The sequence below is a fragment of the Miniopterus natalensis genome, chromosome 7, assembly GCF_054644295.1.
Source record: "Miniopterus natalensis isolate mMinNat1 chromosome 7, mMinNat1.hap1, whole genome shotgun sequence".
NCBI lineage: Eukaryota > Metazoa > Chordata > Mammalia > Chiroptera > Miniopteridae > Miniopterus > Miniopterus natalensis.
In genome coordinates this window covers 53,009,962-53,034,953 of record NC_142087.1, presented here as the reverse complement: position 1 = coordinate 53,034,953, position 24,992 = coordinate 53,009,962, and the positions used below count along the sequence as shown (strand labels likewise).

The 24,992-nt window shown below is 44.4% G+C and overlaps 1 protein-coding gene across 2 annotated transcripts in view; it reads right to left on the bottom strand.

Moving 5' to 3' along the window:
* Nucleotides 1-24,992, bottom strand: part of FHOD3 (formin homology 2 domain containing 3) — a 396,157-nt gene that overhangs the window by 349,500 nt on the left and 21,665 nt on the right. For both annotated transcript variants that reach the window (XM_087819066.1, XM_087819067.1), the window contains exon 2: nt 86-192. In XM_087819066.1, coding sequence (XP_087675192.1) covers nt 86-192 — 107 coding nt within the window. The remainder of the gene's footprint in view (nt 1-85; nt 193-24,992) is intronic.

Below are 24,992 nucleotides of genomic sequence, written 5' to 3'. Positions count from 1 at the left end.
TTTCTCCAAAATATTTTCAGGACTCAATGTACCCCCCATTTCTTGGAAGGTGAGGACCAGTCAACAGGACAATTGTGGCTCTTACCCAGCATCATCCTGGAAGCCTTCTAGCTCGTCCCGTTGCTCTGCCAGGGTGGCTTCCAAGTCCAGGTAGGTGCCATTGTGGGAGAGCTGCAGCGTGCAGTCGTCGAGCTGCAAGAGAAAGAGCCTGGTGAGCCCAGCCTGCTCCTGGTATGGGGACTCTGTACGGAGAAATCACTGTATGTTGCCCCCCATGTGGTTTTTTTAATCAAGCATTATTCCGAAGTTCAGATCATAATTGGAAGAGGCAGTGTGTTTGTGTGAATAGGTTGGGAGCAAACTGCATACCAAATGGACAGATATGACACCTATTAAGAGAGTGGCACTGACAGGGCCCAGTAGGTGTAGACAGGGGTAGAGAAGGAGCCTTTGGGCCCTAGGCTGGTGCCACTTTCCATGCTGAGGGGCCCAGGAGAATCTATGGATTTGGGGAGTGAAAACCAAGATGTGAACATGGATTAAGAGTCACAGAGTTTCAAAGGCAAATTAGGTGGGGAAAACACACTGTTTCCTTTGATCCAGTGAGAAGCCTACTTACTCAGATTCTGTCATGCTTGGCACATTGCAATTAATAGGTGCTCAATAAACATTATTACAATTGAACTGAAAGAAACATTCTCCATTTGGATGACAACATATCCACATTATCACAAAGCACAGAGGACATGAGGTCTCTTTTGTTACTAATCTCAGTTTTTAAAAATGTATTTAACAAATACTTATCTGTTATTATGTTCCATGCATAATTCTAAGCATTTTCACCTATGTTACTTCATTTGATTCTCACGTGAACCTTATTAAGTTCTACTGTTATCCCCACTTTACAGATGAAAAACCTGAGGCACAGCGAGAAACTAAATTACTTGCCCAATATCCCATCTGGTAAACGCTGGAGCTAGGATTTGGATACCAGCATTTTGACTCGAGATCATGCTCTCAGCCACTAAAGTCTGATCCTCTCTATGGCCTGAGACCTACAAAGGACTTAAAAATATCAATCTTGCAATATGCAGATTATGGCACCTGAGTGTTCTAGTGTGATCAAGGTGACACCATGTATTTGTAACCCCTTACCTTTCCCTCCTGGACACAGAGACCACAAATCCCAGCCTTCTAGTTGGGCTTTGGCCATGTAACTGAGTCTCAACCAAGGGAATGTGGGTGAAAGTGAACAAGGTCCCCAACAGGCCTGGCCATAACACCCCTACACAACCTACTTTTCTCTTCTCGCCTGCGGCCAGATGCAGAGGAGCCAGAGGACTCCAAAGTCTAGAAGCCACCAGAGCCCTGGGTGGAAGGAGCTCAGGTTCCTGAATCGCTGCACAGGACAGAGCACTTCACTACCCCACCTCCACTGGACGGTGACAAGCAAGTCAGGCGGCTTTGCAGCAGTGAGTGGTGAAGGTCTTGAGGTTGTTTGTTACAGCAGCATTACATGACATTTACAATGATCAAGACACATAAAAATAAAGGATAACAATTTTACCAAAGATTAAAATGGACATGATGAAGTCCAAATGTATAACTGCATGCTTGATTTCTCGGGCCATAGGGTGGCTCTTATTACTCATCTACTTGCTGAGTTGAGGCTCTTATTTCAAAATGACAGGTGATTGGGGAAAAGTAAAGACAAACATGTGGCTACTTTAAAACATCTAAATAAACATTTGATAATACTTCTGCAGTGAGGTTTCAAACAAGGAATGAATCTTTTTTGATAGAAAAGTTCTATTATCCCCAACAAGAGCAATGGAGACTGTCATCTTGTCTAGAATTAGCATTTCTAAGAGGCGCTGATTTTTTTTTTTTTGGTAAAATCAACTTTATTGAAATATAACAACATTAAATTGCATAGATTTTCAGTGTACAGTTTGATGAGTTTTTTTTATTTTTATTTTTCAATTAGAGACCCTGCAGGTCGGTGTTTCTGGTTATCCTCAACAGAATGAAAGGAATTTGCTCTTTGTTCTTTGTAACAAACACCTAGTTAAATTGTTTGAAGGGGTTAATCCTATTTGATTCACTTGTTTTATTTCTCTAATAACAAACTGTTCCTCTAAGGGCATGCTGATGAGGTTCAGCATTCTTGCCTGGCACTTACAAATGGATCATCTGATCCTAGAAAGCATTTAAACCCAGGAATCAAATTGGCCAAACTCATGGTACTGGGGTATTGAAGGTGCACCCATGGTTTGGGGGGACACACAGGGAGCTGCCTCCCCCAGCCTGCAGAACCAGCAGACAGGAATGCTCTCCTGCAGAAGGCATCCCCTGGGCCAAGGGTCTCCTGAGGACTGAAATCAGACTTTGTCATTCCCAGGTGGAAAATTCCATTAGAAACGACCTATTAGCATGTACACTGGACCATGTGTACAGCTGGACTCATGGCTGCTCATTCTAGCTTTTAACTCCTACAGGTATTGTTAACTAAAGCCTACTTGGTCTGCTCTGTTGATTGTATCAGCACATTTGCTTATTTTTATTCCCATATATAATCAACAGCCTAGAAGATAGGGAGAATGAAAGCCCTTTAGGCCATAATTTATTGGGCTTCAGCCCCAGAAATATGTGAGCCCAGAGAAAGCAGCTTTTGGGTAGAGGGTTTCTGCTTCTCTTCGAGGGGGTCTGAGTCGTTCTCAGGCTGTGGTCCACACTCAGGCCCGGCGAGAGAGCCCAGTGGGGAGGACACGCTGCTCTGGTGTGCAGAGGGCAGAATGTACATATGGATATGGTACAAATATTCCCACCACGGCTGAAGTCAAGCGAACAATGTGAAGTCACTGAACGTGGAGTTGCAGCAAGATACGCAGCAGCTCACCAGTTATAGTATGTTTACCAGAGACAAGAGAGGTCAGAAACCTCAAAAGCATCAGGAGCAGTAAAATGTAATAAAACATTTAGGAAGTTACATGTTTTAAGTTATTATCTTTATTTTTTATTTTTTTGGTTGTTTTTATTAAAGTATAGTTGACATACAATATGATATTAGTTTCAGGTGTACAACATAGTAATCAACATTAATACACCATACGGCCCGGCGGGGCATGGCTCAGTGGTTGAGCATCAACCTAGGATCCAGGCGATCGGGGTTCGATTCCCGGTCAGGGCACATGCCCGGGTTGCGGGCTCGATCAATGACTCTCTCATCATTGATGTTTCTATCTCTCTCCCTCTCCTTTCCTCTCTGAAATCAATAAAGATATATTTAAAAAGTATATAGATATATAGATATAGATATAGAGATAGAGATAGAGATAGAGATAGAGATAGAGATAGAGATAGAGATAGAGATAGAGATAGAGATAGAGATAGAGATAGATAGAGATATAGACCATACAATATGATCACCATAAAAAGTCTAATAACCATCTGTCACCATACAAAGTTATCACAATGTTACTGACTATATTCACTGTGCTGTACATTACATCCCAGTGACTTATTTATTTTATAACTGGAAGTTTGTATCTTATTATCTTTGTTTTTAATATAACATTAATTGTATCGTATTATCATTAAATTTTTAATAATGACTATATTGAACAACTGGTCCAAAAATCCCCAAGAATATCAATCAACCTTCTTGGGCTCCCAGGCCAGCTCCAGCACACACTGCTTCCGGCCCTCCCAGGTCATTAATTTGAGGATCCTAAAGTGGAGATATCAGGGAGTGAGTGAAAGGCTGAGATACCTTGTCCTGGGTTTTCAGCCCTTACCACCCCACCCAGCCCTCTGCTGTTCTTAATCAGGGTGGAAGTGGGGATTCCTGGTGGCCAGCAGGTACAGCCCTTACTGGCAGCCATGGCTATCTAGCACATCACCTCCACACCATACCTTCCGATGTTATTCCCAGCAGCCCGAGGTGAATATCTGGCTTTCCTCAACACTCACCCTGGCCCACCAAGTGGTTCATGCTCCCAGCCAGCCCTGAACCACAACAGGAAGCCCCACACCTCCCCAGCCTCTGACAACAGAATCCCAAAACCTTAGCAGAACTGCCTGTTCTCATCATTCCTCTCCACACATTCAGGGCATCGTTAACCATGACCATTTCCATAGCTCAATTTTAACAAAATTATATGTCAGGCACGGGCTGGGCACCAAGGAACACATAAACGCTTCCTTCCCTCAAAGATCATTTTATTGAGTAAGTATGACACACAAATAGAACACAGAAGAGAATAAAAAGCCATTTAAACCAACTGTCCAAATGTGTGGAAGTTCACCCTCAGTTGTGTTTCTTCTCTATAATTAGCAGCCACAGCCTCCGTGACCCAAGCATCCTCCATAAAACTGCCCCAGTCCCTCTTCTGGGAGAAAGGCTGCCATTACTTCCAGTGCCATGACCCTGCTCCCCCTGCCTAATTCATAGTTTAGCCATTTTTACTAGCAAATCCTTCAACTGAAACAGAAAATACATGTGTTTTTTAATCCCTTAAGAAGTGTGTGTCCCCACGGTAGGGCTAAAGCCAGGGGGCAAGGTCAGGCACCACCATCCTTAGTGAGCCAAGACACATGGCACAAAAGGGGTCCCAGCAAACGGGCTGCCTGTGAAGATACCAAACGAACCAGCACACACTGCCCACTCCAACCCACAATACAGACCCCACCTCAGCATTACACCTGAGACACGCGAGATTGATATTTAAACCATCACATGAGCCAAGGAGTAAGAAGAAACGGCTTCTTTGCTGGACTGAAACAATGTGTCAGTATTTTGGGGAGTAGCTTTTTTCTTTTAATCTTCATTCGATGATATGGTTGTTTGTTTATTTATTTATTTATTTATTTATTTGAGAGAGGGGAAGTGGGAGAGGGAAAGGGAGAAGAGGAGAGAGATAGAGAGAAACATCGATGTGAGACAGAAACATCAATTAATTGTTTCCCATACTCACCCTGACTGGGGATCGAACCCACAACCTAGGTATGTGCCCTGACCAGGAATCAAACCCACAACCTTTGATGTATGGAATGACACTCCAACCAACTGAGCAACCTGGCCAGGGAGGTTTAGGTATCATTTTTCCAAACCAATTGACAGGTACACTAAATGAATTCTTCAGTCTTGTCAGGGATACCTAAGTAACAGTTATAAAAGAAAACAACAGTGTGACCAGGCAGAGAGTAGACCTTAATTCCAATCCAGTTGTTATAAAGATCCAGACGGAAATATCCAGACTTTGCCTACAGAATAGACTCAGACACCTCCCTGCCAGACCAGTTCCTGACGGGAACCTCAATTCCTACTTGTGCAGAAGCAACCTGATCCCTTCCCTTGGCCTCTCATGTCAACTGTCTTCCCGGATGACTTAAGGGCCCTGGAATTTCCTGACTCCAACAATTTTCATGTCAACCCTGATCCCTGGCAGCATGTCCCCTGCACTCCTTTCTTGGCTCTAGGCTCAGTGGCCAGGACACTGCCGGGCACTTCAGGACATAAGACAAAGCCGGGAGCCATGTGGGAAGATAACGTTACAGGGCTATTATAAAAGTGCGGAGTTAGGGAAGTTTAGGGGCAGTGACAGTGGCAGGGCAGGAAGAATTCAGATCAGGTTGCAAGCTGTAAACCAGTGGCCAGGATTGGCGAGTGGGGGAGGGTGGGGTTCTCAGGACAGAATCAATCACAGATCTTTAAGGAGGGACCCCTGCAAATACCCTACAGTTTTGTGCCACTCCTCCCAGGTCAAAGCAAGCCATGAAAATGGGCTCTTGATCTCTAGGGACATAGAAAGAGCCCTCCACTCCTTGCAGAGAGGTGGCACAAGGTCACTCTGGGGTTCTTTTGACTGTTCCTACAAAGAAGACACTGCATGTAAAAACAAAGGGCAGACTCACTATCCTGGAAAAAATAATACTTAAAACAAGCCTGATGTCACGTCTGGATTTATATATTCTTTTCTTTCCTTAACCCAGTGAAGTGGCACGTTACTGGGGTGGTTTAATGATTACCTGGGTTTGGCAGCAGGTCTATGCTAGGCCTTAGTCTAGGCAATAACATGTATTGTAACCCTGAAATAGATTTACACAGAACCATAAATACACATGAGGACTATCCTTTAAACTAATTTTGGTAATAGTTCAGAAGTGGGGAAATAAATGCTGATTGGTAAAAGAAAAAAGAAATAAAGAAAAGCTAAAATAAATGTCATTTGCTTATGTCATTTAATTGGTTCCTCCTGTCCCTGAACCCAAATGCCTTGCAATGACATTTTGCAGCTCTTTCCATCAAGAGATGGGTCTTTCTCAACTCCTGGAATCTGGGCTGGCCTGGGTCTTGCTTTGGCCAACGAGTTAGCAAATGTGACAGAGCTGAGACTTGAGAGATACTTGCTCACCGAGGCAGGTTGGCCTCTCCTGCTGCTCTTGGAACTCTGCCACCACATGAAGCAGTCCGGTTAGCCAGCCTCCGGGATGCCTGATTACTCCTGCTGCCCCCACTGACAGCCTGCCAACTGCCACACACTGCATGAGGCCAATCTGGATCAGCAAGCCTCCAGGGGGACCCTCCAGCTGATGACAGACACAGGAGAGAGCCCAGCAGAGATTGGTCCAACTGGCCCAAATGAGAAGAACTGCCGAATAGAGGACCATAGACTTACAAGAGACATTTTATGGTTGTTGCTTTAAGTCAATCTCCTCTTCCCATGAGGAAAGATCCACAGCAAACAGGTGGCCGACAGGGATTACAATTTCACACTCAAAGTGCTTGGTGCTTGGATCACTGGTGGGTGAGAGGCTCACCCCACCAAGGTGCCCCTTGAGTGTGCCATGACACTGCCAACTCAAGGAAAGAACACCACCACCATGCCCAGCCCTCAGATGCCAGAGAACATACACACCTGGCACTACCCCTGCCCCTCCTGGAGCCCAAGTCCATGTGCAGACAAAGGACAGCAGCAGTTGCTAGGTAGAAAGTCCTGGAACACATGGGTGTAGGGAAGAGGGGTGAGTTGTGGCTCCAAGCTCCCAGAGCATGTTTCATCGTCTCACTGTACTTCACCTACAACATGCACACCCAAAGATGAAAGTATGAAGACTTTCAAGAGAGCAGCTGCAAGCACAGGGCCCTTCTGACCACACTGGTTGCACACCCACAGCCGGCCCTGCTCCTGGCTCAGAAGGGAAGCACTGCTGTGGCCTCGTCTCGCTCCAGGGCCGGCTTTCCTGTGAGCCCCCAAGCGCCCACTTCGGGCTCATCCCAGCTCTCAGAGCTGTACAAAGGCCATCAGCAGGTGCCAGCTGGTCAGTTCTAAGAGAGCTCCACCTGTTTCCCCCGCAAACAACGTTTCTTAATAAAACAACCAAATGAAACTAATTTATGATATCAGAAGAAAATAGGTCCTGTTGGCTCATCCCAACAAATCATATTAATAGTTTTAAATCCCTGTGGGCCCATTTGGAACAACATATACATCACAGGTCCTTTAATACATATTTCAGGGTTAAGTATGAGGATATTTTTGAAGATTCAGCATGCGTGGATTATGAAATAATATGGCTGAATTTATTCTGAAAGTGGTTGGATTTTAGTTCCTCAGAAACCTTTAATAAGTTATGTTATTAGTGGCCACCAACCCCAGTGAGAGAAGCGATGTTCTGAAATTGACTTAGGCAGTTTCCAAATCAAGCCCTTCATTTCTAGTTGAGTCAACAAAATTGCACAGCTCACCAACCAAAGGCAAAAGTCTCTGCCAAATTCTACAGGAAAGACAAAGGCCAGGCTTCTCCTATTAGGAACTTAAACTGAGAGGGTGTGATAATCTAGTAAAAATTTGAATAATTTTAAAAGACCTCTTTATCATTAAATAACTAAAAATGCATTAAACTTCTCTCTTGAAAAAAGCTGGACTATATTTACTTATGTTTACAGATACCTTTTTCCATTTTGTTTCACTTCAGCCAAGTTGGAAAATGATGTCAGCGCTAAGATTCAGGATTCTTACTGATCCGTTATCATTCATTCACTCACTCATTCAAATTACTAATCCTTTCCTGTGCTCCTTCTCTGAGCCAGGCACTGTGCCATATCCTAGGGAGCCGGCCATGAGTATGCCAGGCAAGGCCAGGGCACTCAGGGCTGGGGATGGGACAGATCACCAACAGCTGGTGGGAGTTCAGGGCAATGAGGAGGACACTGAGTCAGCTACCTTTGCTGTTTCTGTGTCTGTTTTCACTGGGGTGGGGGGAGTGCAGGGCTTGGAGAACTGAAGTATAATGGATGCAGAAGGAAAGTCAAGGGCTCCAGAGGGGCGACCTTCTGGGCCCAGTAGTTAGACTTGATTCTAGGGCAACAAGAAGCCATGAAATGGTTGTAGACAGATGCATGCAGGACCAACTTTGCAAGGTGGAAGAGAAAAGGGAAGACAGGTGAAGAGTCAACTGCTGGAATTGGGGGCAATTTCAAGGTGGCTGGGACAATCATGGAAGCAGTAGAAATGGAGAGAGAAGGGAGAGCAGTGATATAGGGAAAGAGAGAAAAGGGAGAATGGAAAAGTCAAATCAGCTTGGTGATTGATCAAATGTGGAGGTATCCAACAGAGAGAAGCAAAAGCTTGGTGTTTCTTTCTTGAGCAAATTAATAAATAGTGGTACCTTTTACAAACATGGAAAACATTAGACAAAAAGCTACTAGGAGCAGGGAGACAGGATAAAATTGGGACTTATCGTTTTTACATGTTATGTCTAAAGCAAGTGGAGACATTGAGTAGAAAAACAGATTTGGGGACTTGGAATTGAAATCCCACAAGTGCATTGATGAGCCCAAAGATAACAGCTAACTTCTTGTGCCTTGAGGATCTGTAGGGGTGGCCCCCTTTTTCATTCCTGATATTGGTAATTGGTACTTTCCCATTTTTTTCTCTCACAATTTAGGATCAGCTCTTTATTCATTTATTAGTCTTTTGAAAGAACCGACTTTTGATTAGATTGCTTTTCCATTATTTTAAGTTTGTTTTCTATCTCATTAATTTCTGTTCTTATCTTAATCATTTCCTTCCTTCTACATTCTTTGTGTTTAATATACTGGTATTTTTCTAATGTCTAAAATCTTAAGATTTTCTGTTTTCTTCTTTTCAATTTTATGTATTTAAGACTAGAGTTTTCCTCTAACTGGGTTTTAGCTACAGCTCACAAGATCTGATATACCATATATTCATTATCTTCAGTCCAAAATATTTTCTAAATTTCACTGGAAATTTCTTCTTTAACCCATGGATTATTTAAATTCCATAATTTTCAAATATTCAGGAATTTTCTGGTATCCTTTTTATTGTTGATTTCTAGCTTAATTTATGGCCAGAAAATATACTCTGTATGACATCAATTCTATGAAATCTCTTGAAACTTATTCTATGGCCCAGTGGAAAAAATGTGTACTCACAGCTACAGTGTTTGTTAAATGGGACTCTCAAATCTCCTCTGTCCTTACTGCTTTTTTTTTTTTTTAGCTTTTTTTTAATAGTTTATTGATTTTTTTCAGAGAGAGGGAGAGGGGAGAGAGAAACATCGATGTGAGACTATAACATCAATCGGCTGCCTCCTGCACGCCCCCTACTAGGGATCTATCCTGCAACCCAGGCATGTGCCCTGACCAAGAATTGAACCAGCAACCTTTTGGTGCACAGGACAACACCCAACCCACTGAGCCACACCAGCCAGGGCCATACTTACTGCTTTTAATCTGCTTGTTCTATAGAGAGGTTTATTCTCCCTCTACAACTGTGAATTTTTCCATTTTTTTCTTTTAATTCTGTCAATATTTTATTTATTTACTTATTTGTCTGTTTATTTCTATTTCCTAGTGGACTAACACTTTTAGCACTATGAGATTTCCTCCTTACCTCTAGCAATGTTTTTTACCTTAAAGATTACATTGTCTGTTACTAGTATAGTTATACTACTTTCTTTTGTTTTTGTGAGTTTTTTTATGTTTTAATTTATTTTTATTGTTGAAAGTATTACAAATGCCCCCCTTTTTCCCCCATTGATCCCCTCCAGCCTGTACTGCTCCCCTCCAGGCCTTCACCACACTATTGTCTGTGTCCTGGGTTATGCATATATGCATGTAAGTTCTTAGGCTAATCTCTCCCCACCCACCCCTGCCTTCCCGCTGAGATTCATCGGTCTGTGCCATGCTTTTATGTCTCTTGATCTATTTTGTTCATCAGTTTATTATGTTCATTAGATTCCACAAATGAGTAAGATTATGTGATACTTGTCTTTCTCTGACTAGCTTATTTCGCTTCTCGTCTCCCCGCTTATTCCCGGTTGCCCACCCTTAGATGTTTCAGTGCACTGGTCTCTCAGGCATGATTTTGTATTGAGTAGGAAATTCTTTGTTGAATTATAGTTGGTTAATTTGTTGAAATTTCAGGGGGAGAGGCCAAGGGTATCTCTCACGCCGCCATTGTTCTGGCATCACTCTCAGTATAAAGTTTTCAAGGTTCATCCATGCCATAACATTTACTTCATTCCCTTTATTGCTAAAAAACATTCCATTGTATGGAACACTGCCTTTAGGCTCTGAGATGTGAGCCAGAAGGGCCAGCTGACCTGCCTGTTCCTCTGACCTGCTTGAGTTACTGTGTGGCAGGGCCTATCAATGGGGAGGCCCTATTGCCCAGTGCCTCTACCATCCCTAGAACAGTGGTTCTTAAACTTCTGTGTGCACAATAACCTCTTGGAGAGTGTGTCTAATAGGGAGATTTCCAGGTCAAACCCCAATATTCTAATTCTGAGGGTGTGGACAGTAGGGGCTCAGGACACTGCTCATTTCCCACCATCCCCTGGTGATCTGCTGCAGGGGTCTAGGGTCCACTCTGAGAACAGGTGCCAAAGATACCTAACTTTAGCTCCCCTGGGGGAGGGCATAAGTCTCAGGTTAGGCTGAGGTCCAAGAGCAGAAACCTAAAGTGGGTGGAGGGTGCGGTTGTATGACTCTCTTTGGAACTTTTCCCTCTTCACACAGTCCCCAGTCCTTCTCCCTACTCCAATACACTTGTGTGCAGTGTTCGTGCTGAGTGAGTCTGTCTCGGGGTCCAAGTGTGTAGAGATTAACTCGCCACCCAGGGAAGATCCACTGATATCCTAGGAAAACACACAAATGGGCCAAGAATCCAGCTCCACCTGGCATGTGTGAACCGAACACCCAGGAGCAAAAGCCACACCTCAGGGAAGTCCAGCTGGCCGTGACTGTGGACTTCTAGGAAGAGCTTTCAAGAACATTAGAGGGTGAGCAGCCCGCCAGCCAGAAAACCCTGAACACCCTTGTCACTCCAGAGCTTGCCCAGAAGTGGCCCTTGGGAAGAAAAGAAAACTAGCCTCACATACAGGAGGCTGGACCTCCAGGCCTCAGGCTGCCACTAAGCCAGTGGCAGAACCTGGGGCCAGCTGGTCATCACATCTATAGAATGAGGGAGACCGGCCGACATCAGAGAGCAAGCTGGCAGCTCACTGGCATGGCATTTTGAAATATTTTTGGTTAGTTGCCAATACTTAGAAGAGACTGTATATGAAATTCCAGGTTTCCAGCTTCTTTTGCAGAATGGGGAGATTCAGAAACCCTGGGCGATCCCTTCCAGGCCCAGGGAGGCTGGGCTGAGCAGCACCAACTCTTTTTTCACAGCACATGCTATCCAGTTCCCCTGGGCCACTGTCCACCTGGCTCATTTCCATGACTGTCTGGACCCTGGTTCAGGTAACTCAAAGGTCCTTTTTCCTCAAACTTTCTATGATTAAATGTTCCATTTCTTCATTTAGTTTCAACCATATATAACGCCAGTGTTCTCAATAAAGAGGGGATTTCAAAATCAGCAGCATAAAATCAGCAAGTATTTTCCTCCATTCCCTCAGCAATGCATGAACTCTGTGACCAGACGGCCCTAGTTGGTGATCAGCTGAAACCCTTCAACAAAACACTCTCATCTTTAGTACCTCACTGGTGGTTAGGGCTGTCCTTAAGATCGCCAGCATCCCAGGTACCCAAGTCCACATCTGCTGCCTGGCTCTGTATCCTCTTTACTGTCGCCATAGCAGACAGAAAGCCATTCATGAGGGGCCTGCCACCCTGCTCAGTGGTGGTGCCTCCCCCACCTGGCATGACAAAGTACAGGGCTAGTGAGGGCTGTAATTAAAGACTGATCTCTATACTCATTGCCACAGCTTTTTAAATCCAATTTAAAAATCCACAGGCATCCATGTATTTCTAAATTACAACTTTTCCATTTTTAATTGAGGGGGGAGAAAAATCCTGCCCTTGCTCCTGAGCAGAAGACAACACATCTCTCGGACAGATCTCTCCTGGAGCTGCCAGCCACTGAAGGACAGTCTTCCAAAGAGACACACATGGGGGACAGCAAAAGTGGAAATTTTTCCATTTGGGATGCCATGTGTTCAAAGTAAATATTCCTTGAAAAACCACAAATATATTGTCATCTTCAATTTGTGTTTAATAAATGTTTGCAGAGAAACAGTCAATACCTCTTCTGAGATTATTCCCATTACACAGCAGCCAGGAGCAGGTCTATCACTATAACCATGTCTGGGGGATTTAAGGATCTCATTCATTATGCCAGATGTGCATTTCTACAACCAAAAATCAATATTATCAGCACCTGACCCTAGGTAGTTTCTGAGCTGGTGTATTTGAGAGTCTGGAGAATCTGAACTTTGATGCAAAAATAACTTTCAATCTAAGACTGCTGAGGATCAAGTTTTTGAAATCAAGGAAAGTGTAATATATTTTCTGGTGAGTGAAAATCCACAGTAAAATTCTGAATTTATGGATTATTGCTGTGAGATTCAGATTAGTCATCAGACATCATAGCTTGAGATCTAGAGATACTTTACAGCTAAAAAGTCTACTACAATGTTGGCTTTTTTAAAAAGTCAAGGTCAGGGGTAGCCAATATGGCAGTAGAATAGATGGAAGTTACACTCACCTCCTCCCAGGAACAAACTGGAACAATCAACCTGGATAACCAACTGAAGACTAGCTGAACAGAAGTCTTATAACCAAGGACTTACAGAAGAAGCCACATGGAGACTGGTAGGAAGGACAGAGATGCTAAAGGGCTGGCCCCACTACCACAGGTAGAGGCTGAGATTCCAGAGGTATGTCTCAGCTGAAAAGGGTCCCCCTGAGGAGCGTGGGGGTCTCAACCCCACTCCGGGCTCCCTAGACCAGAGCACCAGAGCTGGGAAGAGGCTTCCACATAATATCTGACTGTGAAAATCAACAGAGATTCTGTCCACTAGGGAGAGACAGGAGTCTGCTAGAGACACAGTTGTACTCTTAAAGGGCCAGGGCAAAAAAATCTCATTCACAGCCACTCACTCTGCATTCCAGTAGAGGGAAGGCGAAGCAGATTAGAATCCTGTGAAGACAGACTGGGGTTTGTGGCTCTTGGAAGAGAGCTGAAGGAATGGCCACCATCAGGATCCCTGTGCTGAGTCCCTCTCCCACACCACAGATGCCATCTTTCTTGGTGGAGCACTCCCCTCCTTATGACATCAGCCAGGGGGAAGGCATTAGACCCACCATTCGAACTCCCTATTGCCCCCACCCTGTGGAGCTCCCACCGTGCTGATGAATCAGCTGCCTGGGCCAGGTGTAGAGATATGGATAGACTCAGGGGGTGTTAGTGACTGAGTTGTGTGGCTTTTCAGCAGGGACCTTTCCTCCCACTTTCCCATGAACTTCACTGGTGCCTTCCCCTCAAGGGAGATCTCATAGCCCTATCCACTGGGCTCCCAGTGGGCCATACACACCCGACCGCTGGTGGCAGTGCCCTGCTGAGCTTGGGCTCCCCAGGATATCTGGGCAGAAGCCAACACAAACTGAGTTGTGTGGCTCTGGGCAGTGGCCACATCCCCACCATCCCCCAAGCCTGACCGGCACCCCCACCTCACAGAAGACCCTCTAGCCCTATCCCCAAATAGTCACAGCAACCTTAAGAAAGAAAAACAAAATTGGAGGAATCGTGCTACCTAATATCAAACTATACTACAAGGCCATAGTAATCAAAACAGCATGGTACTGGCATAAAAACAGAATAGAAAGCCCAAAAATAAAACCGTGACTTTAGAGACAATCAATAGTTGACAAATGAGGCAAAAACATACAATGGGGTAAAGATAGTCTATTCAATAATTGGTATTGAAAAAATTGGACAGATACATGCAAAAAAATGAAACTAGATAACCTTTTTACACCATACACACGAATAAATTCAAAATGGATTAAAGACTTAAAGGTAAGACTCAAAACCATAAAAATCCTAGAACAAAACATAGGCAGTAAAATCTCGGACATTTCTCAATATTTTTTCTGATATATCTCCTCAGGCAAGTGACACAAAAGAAAAAATAAATAGGACTACCTCAAACTAAAAATGGTTTTGATATTTATTAACCAATGTCACCCCAATTAATTCAATAAAAACCATCAACAAAATGAAAAGACAACCCACTGAATAGGGGAACATAATCACCAATGATACATCTGATAAGGGATTTATATCCAAAATTTATTAAAAAAACTCACACAACTTAATACCAAAGAAACGAACAACCCAATTTAAAAATAGGCAAAAGACATGAATAGACACTTCAAAGAGGACATACAGATGGCTAACAGACATATGAAAAGATGCTCAACATCACTAACCATCAGAGAAATGCAAATTAATAAATCAATAAACAAGTATTGGCAAGGATGTGGAGAAAAGGGGATCTTTGTGTACTGTTGGTGGGAATGCAGATTGGTGCAGCCACTGTGGAAAACAGTACGGAATTTCCTCAAAAAATTAAAAATGGAACTGCCTTATGACCCAGTGATTCCTATTCTAGAAATATATCTGAAGAAACTCAAAACACTCATTCAAGAGAATTCATTGCAGTGTTATTTACAATAGCTAAGATTTGGAAACAGCCCAAGTGCCCTCAGTAGATGAGTGGATAAAAAAGCTGTGGGACATTTACACCATGGAATACTACTCAGCTATAAAAAACGAAGGAGCCCAACCGGCATGGCTCAGTGGTTGAGCATCAACCTCTGAACCAGAAAGTCACGGTTTGATTCTTGGTCAGGGCATATGCCCGAGTTTCGAGCTCGATCTCCAGTAGGGGGAGTAGAGGAGGCTGCTGATCAATGACTCTCATCATTGATGTTTCTATATCCCTCTCCCTCTCCCATCCTCTCTCTGAAATCAGTAAAAATATATTTTAAAAAAAGAAGGAAATCTTACATTTTGTGACAGCATGGATAGATCTGGAGAGTATTATGTTAAGTGAAATAAGCCAGTCAGAGAAAGACAACTACTATATGATTTCACTTATATGTTGAATCTAATGAACAAAATAAACTAACAATCAAAATAGAAACAGACTCATAGATACAGAGAACAGACCGACAGTTTGTCATAGAGGAAGGGGGTTGGGGGACTGGGTGAAAGAGATGAAGGGACTAAAAAGAAAAAACCCTCATAAATACAGACAACAGTATGGTGATTACCAGAGGGAAGGAGGGCGGGGGAGGTAGAAAGGGTAAAGTGGAGATAAATGGTGATGTGACAGAAGGAGACTTGACTTTGGGTGGTGAACACAATACAATATACAGATGATATATTAGAATTGTACACTTGAAACCTATAGAATTTTATTAATCAATTTCACCCCAATAAAGTCAATTAAAAAAATTTTTAAGTCAAGATTAGCCCAGCCAATGTGGCTCAGTGATTGAGCGTCGACCTAAGAACTAGGAGATGGCTGTTCGATTCCTGGTCAGGGCACATGCCTGGGTTGCGGGCTCAGTCCCCAGTAGGGGGCATGCAGGAGGCAACCAATCGATGATGTTTCTCTCTCATGGATGTTTCTACCTCTATCCCTCTCCCTTCCTCTCTCTCTAAAAATCAATAAATATATATATACATTTAAAAGTCAATATCAAAATTTTCTTCAGGTCCCAGAAAAGATTCCAGTGGCTTCAGTCACAAGCAGTGGCACATTGTGGCAGCACTCAACTCAGGTCCCTTACCTTGGGCACTCAAGGTGATGGGACTCAGTGTTTCTGAAAAACAATGCATAGCTGCTGCTCTCACAGAGAGGCACTCATGAGCAAGACTTCCTGCTTATTTTTTTAATTCACCTAAATGTGAAATTTCTTATGGCCACCACACAGTTTGGTTGTAGACAGACAGTAATCATTCCCAGGTGTTTAAGACAGATGCTCTGGCCGGGCAGATGCTGCAGCACCAGATGTGTCTGTTGTATGAACACATCCTGTGTCCTGTAAGGTTGCCACCAACACTCACACTATTCTTACAGCAAGATGCCCAGACCATCATGTGCAGAAACACACCTGGTTCTCACACACCTTCATGCATGCTCACGGAAGGTAATGGCCGAATGGGCTAGAGCCATTCAAGCTGGAGGTCCCCTGTGCCGCCACTTCAGAGCCACCACTTCCTAGCAATAGAAGTCTGCAAGGAGCACAGTAGCACCCAAGTTTCTGTCCACTTGGAGGCTGAGAACAGAGCACAGTAGCATCCCCACAGAGCAACTAGGCACTTCCCTGGACAGCCATCTCTGGCACTTACCAAGAAGAAAATAGCTCTAGTAAAGCTGGGCATGGGGGACAGAGCTAAGAAATGCAGGACAGGTCTCGAACCTTGAGATTATAACTCCAAGGTCAGTTATTTCACTAAGTGGCTCTGATGTGCATCCATGAACCTAGACCAGGCTCTGGGGACTTGTAGTTGCTCCCAAGGCCAACAAGGGTAGGGACAGGCCTCAGGCACAGCTCCTGAAAGACAGGGACACACAAACAGGGGTGCTGGGCTGAATGGGCTAAAGGTGGACTCTGGGATGCTTCAGAATGTCTCTCACCAGTTGCTGGGCTCCTTATAGGATTAATTAAATTAGTCCCTAGGCTCTGTGCCAGAGTGTCAAGCAAAATGATTCCCTCTCCCCAGCCCTCCACGCCATTCACACTGGAGAATTCTAGTAAAACATACAATCATATTACCAGTTACAGTTCTCAGAGTAGGTCAGAAAGTGTGTTTCCTGGTACAGAGCATCTTGACCATGATTGAGAGCTGCATGCAGTGTTTTTCCAACAAGCGTCACTGTCCCTCAGGAAAGCCAACCATGGAGGTTTCAGACTGAGACATTCTGGTCACTACCCCAAGATTTAGCAGCATGAAAAGCTTAGCCCAAAACAGCCTTAATATGCTAGGGACTCCAACTTCTCTGCCTTTATAGTAGCAGGGAATTCTTAAATTCCCCATTTTGTGTCCTTAAAAAGTTGTTGAACACCTCCTGTATGCAAGACATTTTGTTAGCTATTGTTTAGGGCATGACTCCTGTCTCAAAAACAGGCCATCTGAATATAGCTCCTCCTAGAACAAAGGTGGGACAGGTACATCAATAATGACTCTCAGAGCATCTGCTCACGCCAGTGTCAATCTCTGGGCTTTTCTGTATTTCCCATTTTTTCCTAATGAATAAGTATAATTTAAAATGTAATCATTAAAAATTTATTTCTTTTAGTACACTCAGGGTGGTTTGATCAGTGCTTCCCCTAACCTTTAAATTGGCTATAAATCACCTACAGATTTGGTGAAATGCAGATTCCAACTCAGTAGGTGGGGCATGGCCAGGATCCTGCATTCCTAACAAGAGCCCAGTGATGCTGGTGTTGCTATAAGGGGACCACATACTATGAAGGTTTAAGGGGAGGAGAAGAGAGCAAGCACCACCAGGAGCATGAGAACACACCTGCTCTGGGGTGGGGGTGGGTGGGCAAGATCTCATGAAGGAGGTGGCATCTGACTTTGGACAGGAATATGGATGTCATTTCGAAAGGTACACATGAAGAAAGGAAGGATGCGTGGGGTAAAGTCTTGGAAGTTAAAAAAGAAAGTACAAATCTGGCTTGCCGTGCACTGAGGTATCCATCCCATTGGCTCTAACTGATGGGCAGGGCAATAGTTCTCAAATGTCAGCATGTACCAGTCACCTGGGGGCTTCTTGCAATACAGAATGTTGGGCCCCACCCCAGAGGGTCTGGACCAATTGAGGGGTATTTGCACTTCTAACAAGAACCCAGGAGATGCAGAAACTGCTGGTCCAGGGACCACACTTTGAGAACTGCTCAGATAGGGTTTGCCAAACATAGACAAAGGACTCTCCCCACCCCCACCTGCACTACATTCCAGAAAGGACAAATGGATTGTCTAAAAGAGGGGGACTGTTCAGATCTGGAAAGGGCCATGACAGCTCCTGTTAGAGCCTGCCCAGGCAAAAATGGTTATAAACCCAGAAGGGCAAAATTGTACATTCTTCTGGATTAGTTTTATAATAGTTTGAATCCATCTCACCAAATTAGGTGGGGACAACATGGAATCCCTTCAGTGTGTAAGTGAACTCCTACATGTCAGAAGGCCAAGTGTTCCAAGTCCAAGTTAGCTCGTGGACGTTGCCTTTGCTCCACAGCCATCCTCACCAAGACTGAGATTCCTCATTTCCTCCTGTGGCAAGGAACAGCTGGACCCTGAGAAAGTCTAAAAAGCCAGGTCTCACAGGTGGAGACTGAGCTTCTGGGGCTGACTCTGGTACCTGCAACTCCACCGATTCCACCACCGAGGGCCGGTTGATGCAGTGAACGCCGTGCAGAGGCTGCTGCTGGCCAAGCACAGTGCTGGGGGACAGATACACAGAGAAGGTGAAAAGACCTCTGACCAAAACGCTCACAGGCCATAATCAAGTGAGATGCACAAACAAGTAAATGGAGGAGCACATGAGCCAAGAGGTGCCCCCACCCCAGGAGGCAGAGACTGGCTCAAACCAGGGTTTTCTCCTTGGCTGTACTTTCAAACCACACAGCAGGGGTGGGTGCTACTAAAGCATCAATATCCCAGAGGCCCACCTAAGATCAACTAAGTCAGAACATCCAGAAGCCAGGGCCCAGGCAGAGGGATACTGAAGGCCTAAGCCCTTCCAAACCTAAACCTGGCAGCTACCCCTGCAAGCATGTCTGCCCACCGCAGCTGAGCCTGAGAGCTGGCCCAGCCCTCACAGCAACAGACCTGCCCTCGTGCCTGAAGTGTGCCAATAAAGAAAGCCTCCTTCCAGGAACTGCCAAGCCTGATCAGAGCATTACGGCTGAGCTGGTTTTCCTCAGGCAATGCAGAATAATAAGTTCTTACATTTATAGAGCACTTTACAGTGCTCCAAATACTTTCACAAACATTATTTCTTTTTGGTGAAGGAAATCTCCCACTACTCTGGATATTTTTTCTTAGATGCTTTGTTTTTACTTCTTTAGAAGCTTCTGTTTAATTCACTCCACAATATAAAACACAGACCACAACAATGTTAAGGGTCACCTCCAAAGTATAAAGAGAAAACCTGAGACTTTTTAAAAACACTAATAAATTTAGTTAGTTTGCACGTAAGCTGGTTAATTAATTTCATACCAGATCTAACATGGTGGGTGTCTGGTTCACACAGCATGATACCCCACTGGTGTAAGGGGAATGCCAAGCACTCCTGCAGTCCCTACAGCTCTTGGTCAGTTCAGAAATACTCTCCAGGACCAGAACCAGGACCAGAATGGCAAATCCAACCCTGCACACGCCCTGGCAGACATGACTAATCGAGCACTGCATTCTTTCTTCTGAGACCTGACCTCAAGAATGCACCCCAAGTAGGCATTACTAGTTGATTTGACTTGGCATAAGCAAGAGAAAGCTATTAGTCCTGCCTAAGTCTCAGACTGTTGGGGGTGGGCCCAGCAGTGCTTTGGGCACCCTGCTGAAGTTCTTCTGTGGGATTCCCTCTTCTGCTGAGATGTAGCTCATGGGTCCACACAGGCTTCCCCAAGACATCTGCAGCATTTCTGGGAACCTACTCACCCTGGACAGGGCTACAATACCAGCTGGCCTCATCCCTTCTCCACTCCCATTCTCTGTCACAGCTATAACTTAGCTCCCTCATCCACTCTGTCTTTTTGCACCTCCCCACTAAGATCCTATATTACCGATCCACCCCACCCCACATCACAGCAGCAAGGCCACAGCAGGTCTCTGATCACATCCCCAACACCTTCTTCATTATCATGAGTGATTATTTTTAAAAGCTCTAAGTGTTTGTACTACAATGATTACACTGTAGACTCTCTAGAGTCTTCTCATGTCTTCAGCACAGTGGCTACATATTCATTACATAATGTCGGATGAGGGAGAGGTTCTTCTGGGTGGGAAGAGCCATGGAGACTCAGAGCAGGTAGGGAGAGCAGAACTTCACTCTGCTTTGCTCATGTGCAGAATAAGGGTGAACACTGGGGCACAAGAGAGGTTAGAGGGGCAGGCTGGGGTAGGCTGCACAGGACAGAGGTCCCCTCCCTCTTCTGCAGGCTGTGCAGACTTACCAAAAATTTCAGAAGGAAGGAACACGGCTGGCGATGGCCTCCAGCTTAGCCCACCCTTTCTCTGTACTCAGTCCCTGGTCAATCCCAGCCAGCTTTAAAGACCATCCTTCCTTTGCTGACTCCTGACTATATAGCCCCAATTTAAGCTCCAAACTGGAAAATAAATTGCCTACTTGACATCTGCACTTGGATATCCAAGGGACAGCCCCAACTTAATACATTCAAACTGAGCCTCTCACCTCCCCCACAAACCTGCTCTCCTGTAGTCCTCCCATCTCAGCAAAGGGCAGCTCTGACCTTCCAGCTGCTCTGGCCAAAACCTAGAGTCCGCCATGACCCCTCTCTTCCTCCCCCTCCTACTGCATTCTGTTAAAAAGCATGTGGCTCTGACTTCATAACATATTCAGGATCTTCGGGCTTCCTCCACTATCATCCTTCAAGTGAGGTTCCTAGCATCCACCCCTACTCACCCTACAGCCTCTCTTTACCCAGCAGCCAACAGGATCCTTTGTAGTGTGTGTCAGATCATGAAACTCAAAACCACCCAGTGGCTAACCACTGTGAAGTTCTAGAGTGACCTACAAGGCTACATGAACTGCCCCTTATCAGCCTGCCTCTCTCCAACCACTCCTTTCCTCACTCACTGCACCCCAGCCACTCCAGGTTCTGGATGTTCTTCAGACATTCCAGGCACGCGCCTGCCTCAGGGCCTTTGCACCTGCCATTCTCTCTTCCTGGAACACTCTTCCTCCAGATAGCCATGTAGTTTATTTCTTCTCTTCCTGTAGGCCTCCGCTCCAACATCACCTTTTCAGAGTCCTTCCTTCACTGGTCCATATAAAATAAGAGCCCTGTCACTTTCCAACCTCTTGCCTTATTCTTCTTACCCTTCACCACCTGGCATACACCTGTCTGTCTCCCCACCAGAATGTCAGTTCCATGAGGTCGGGAACTTTGTTCTGGCCACTGCCCTGTCTCCGGGGTCCGCACATGGCAGCCGCTCAAGCGATAGTCTAATGTGGGACTTTGACACCTGAGCAGATAAAGTAGAAGGCTTCCAAGAAGACAGTGATGCTGTCAAGAGAGAAGTGGGAACACCCTAGGAGGTAGGGGCTTGGAGAGAGCAGAAGGCGGCATGGAATAAAGCAAGGGTCAGCTAACTTCAGCTGCAAGCCAAATCCAGCCCATCACCTGTTTCTGTAAATAAAGTTTCATTGAAACATAAACGTACATATTTAAGTATTGCCTGTGATGTGAGCTGTAGCAAAAGAGTAGAGTAGCTACAACAGAGACCGTATGATCCACAGAGCATAAAACACTCACTACCTGGCACTTTATAAAAAATTCTTTGTATAAAGAATTTTTACAAATTCTTTGTATAAATCCCTTGCATAAAGCAGTATTTTTCAAACTATAAAATCATAGGCAACCCTCCACGAAAACTTCCCAAACCTCCTGGGAGGCTCAGACCCCAGGAGGGGTATGAGAAATAGTCATAGAGAGAAGATGACGACGGTGGAAGAGAAAGACTTGAATCCAGTCCCCAGCACTGTCATTCAGCAGCTGTGAGACCTTAAGTTAATTACTTAACTTCTCTGAGGCTTTTCTTCTTTATCAATAAAACAAGAAATACTACCTTGCAGAACTATTGTGAGGAGTCAGGGTTTTGTAGGTGAAGCATCTAGCAGTGGATAGCTCACAATCTGTCTACAGAACTAACCATTTTTTGAGAATTCACTATATTCCAAGCACAATATAGAAGCTACACATGTATTAACTCATCTAATCCTCACAAAAACTCTACTAGGGCTGTGCCACTACTACAGTGGATTTTGCTTACCTTTAATGAATACAATTTTTAAAACATATTTTTTAAATAAAGGTGATGGAGTCCATAGTTTCAGCATTGTTGTGGGGAAAGACTGACTCTGGGGAAGCAGGGAAACACCTAAGCTGCCTTGGAGAGCAGCATGGATCCCTGTGAGTCAGGACCTCTGCCAGCCAGTCTCCTCGGCTACTTCCCAAATTAGCAGGAAAATCTCCCGATTCAAAGAAACCTCGTGACACACTTTGCAGAGATACCATGGAAAGCAACTGATTTTGTGCCTATTTTTGGCTGGTTAGCAGATAACTGGTCGCTGCAGAGGCGAACTCCTGAATTGCTGGGTTAAAACTGCCGGACTCAGAGCAGAGGAACAGTGGAGTGCATCCCAGAGACGTTCTTTTGACTTTTACACAAACTGAATAATTCAATATTGTTTTCTCAAGAAGTAGAGCGATTTGAACTACTTTATGAGTGTGAAACATGTGGGGAAAAGTCTACACCCTGAAACCTTCTGTCTGTTAAGTGGGAGAGAAGAATTTTCAACTCGGCCCTGATACATGAGAAGCAGCACTAATGAAGAATCAAGAGAAAATTCTTTTATGATACCTTTTTTTAGGAATAAACAAAGTTTTTCATTTATTTGAGTGGACAAACAACAAGCAGAATTTAAAGAGACACCCTGACTTGGAAGTCAACCTACTTATGACACTGGTGTGCACATTTGAATATTTCAGTCCCCATCAACTCGAGTGTTTCTCATTTCTTTCCTAGACTTTCCCACTTCCAAGAGGAGGCCAGACTGAAACTCACGTGCTCATGCAGGTCATTTTTTATTTCAACTTGACCACCATGCTCACAAAAAATGGGCATGCCTGGGCTGATGAGTGGCCCCAGCCAATCACATGCCACCAACATCCTCGGGGTCAAGGCAAAGGTGCTCCAGGAAGCGGGAATCAAAGCTGTTAAATTGGTGACGTTTTATTTCCGTCTTAGCTCAGGCTGCTACAATACCACAGAAGGTGACTTAAACAACAGATGTTTATTTCTTACGGAGGCTAGGAAGCCCAAGATCAATACGCCAGCATATTCGGTTCTCTATGAGGGTCTTCCTCCCGTCTTGCAGATTGCCACCATCTCACCGTGAGCTCACATGGCCTCTCCTTGTTGCGTGTGTGCCTGAGTGTGTGTGTACCCAAGTGCACATGTGTGTAGACAGGGGTCTCTTGTGTCACTTCCTCTTCTTATAAAGACACAAAACCCTATTAAGTAGATATAAGGGCACTACTCCCATAACAGAGCCTCACCCTTATGACTTCATCTAAATCTAATCACCTCCCAAAGACCTCACCTCCAAATGCCATCACCACAATGGGGGTTAGAGCTTCAACATATAAATGGGGAGGGGGGGCAGACACAAACATTCAGCCCACAGCATTCCCTGTATAAAGTTTTTAAAATGTCTTTTCATTCAGCTTCTACAAATGGAATTCTTGCCTTCTCAAAGAAGCCCCCTCTACTGCCCACGGGGCCTGTGTTCCACTGTATTCTGACATCTTAGCATTTGTGTCTCAGTCTACAAAATCCTAATTTGCATCTGTCCTTTTATAAAAATAAACGTCCTTCTGTCTTTTTCATCTGTGGGTGTGGGCTCCCTAGCAAGAATTCTGACTGTCTGCAGCAGAGTAAGAAAAGAAAGGGGGAGAGAGATAGAGGGAAAGCTGCCTCCGGTGTCCTTCCTCCTGCCCGCAGCACTCCGCACACTGCCTGGGCCATCTATTATGGATAAGGCAGAGACAGGGGAGGTCTGGTGTCTCCAAGGGAGGGAAGGGGCCAAGAAATGGCTGTTTCACGGCCTTCCGGTCCTCGGAAACTACAACGCCAAAGCACTAACTGTGCTCAGAAGTGAGGATAAATCTGCCACTGAACAATCTTGACATGAGAGCATCTGAAAAGCATTTGGGATCTTATCATCACCTCCCTCTTTTCCACATAGCCAATTCCCAAATGGTAAAAAAAGCCAAGAGATTCTATACCAATTGCTTCCATCCTCTGTGTTTTTATAAATAAATTTTTTTCTTATTTAAGTACAACACATAGAAAAGTATACAAAGCAATGAATGTTCACAGTGAACACACCCATGTAACCACCACTCAGATAAGAAAACAGAACATTACTAGGCCCTCAAAGGCCCCAGCCAGCCACTAAAACCCCCTTCTCACCAAAAGGAACTGCTATCTTAACTTATAAAATCATAAACTAGTTTTCCCTGTGCTTGAACTTGATATAAAATACAGTAGGTGTTCTCCTGTGACTAGCTTCTTTCACTCAACTAGATGTTTGTGAGATTCATCCATGTTATTACCTAGATAAAACAGTACATTCATTTTCAGTGCTGTATATTATTTCTTCTGTTATATAAACTGAATACATTTATCCATTCCATTGTTGATGAACATTGCATTGTTTCAGTTTTTGCTATCACACAGACTACTACTGTGAACATTTTTACATATGTCGCTTGGGGTGTGTATGTATACATATCTTTTGTGTCTCTAGTTAGGTATGGAATTTCTGAGTCATGAAGCATGCAAATGTTCAGTTTTGTAGCTATAAAATAATATTTAAAAGTGCTATGTGAGTGTTCCTTTGGTCCACAT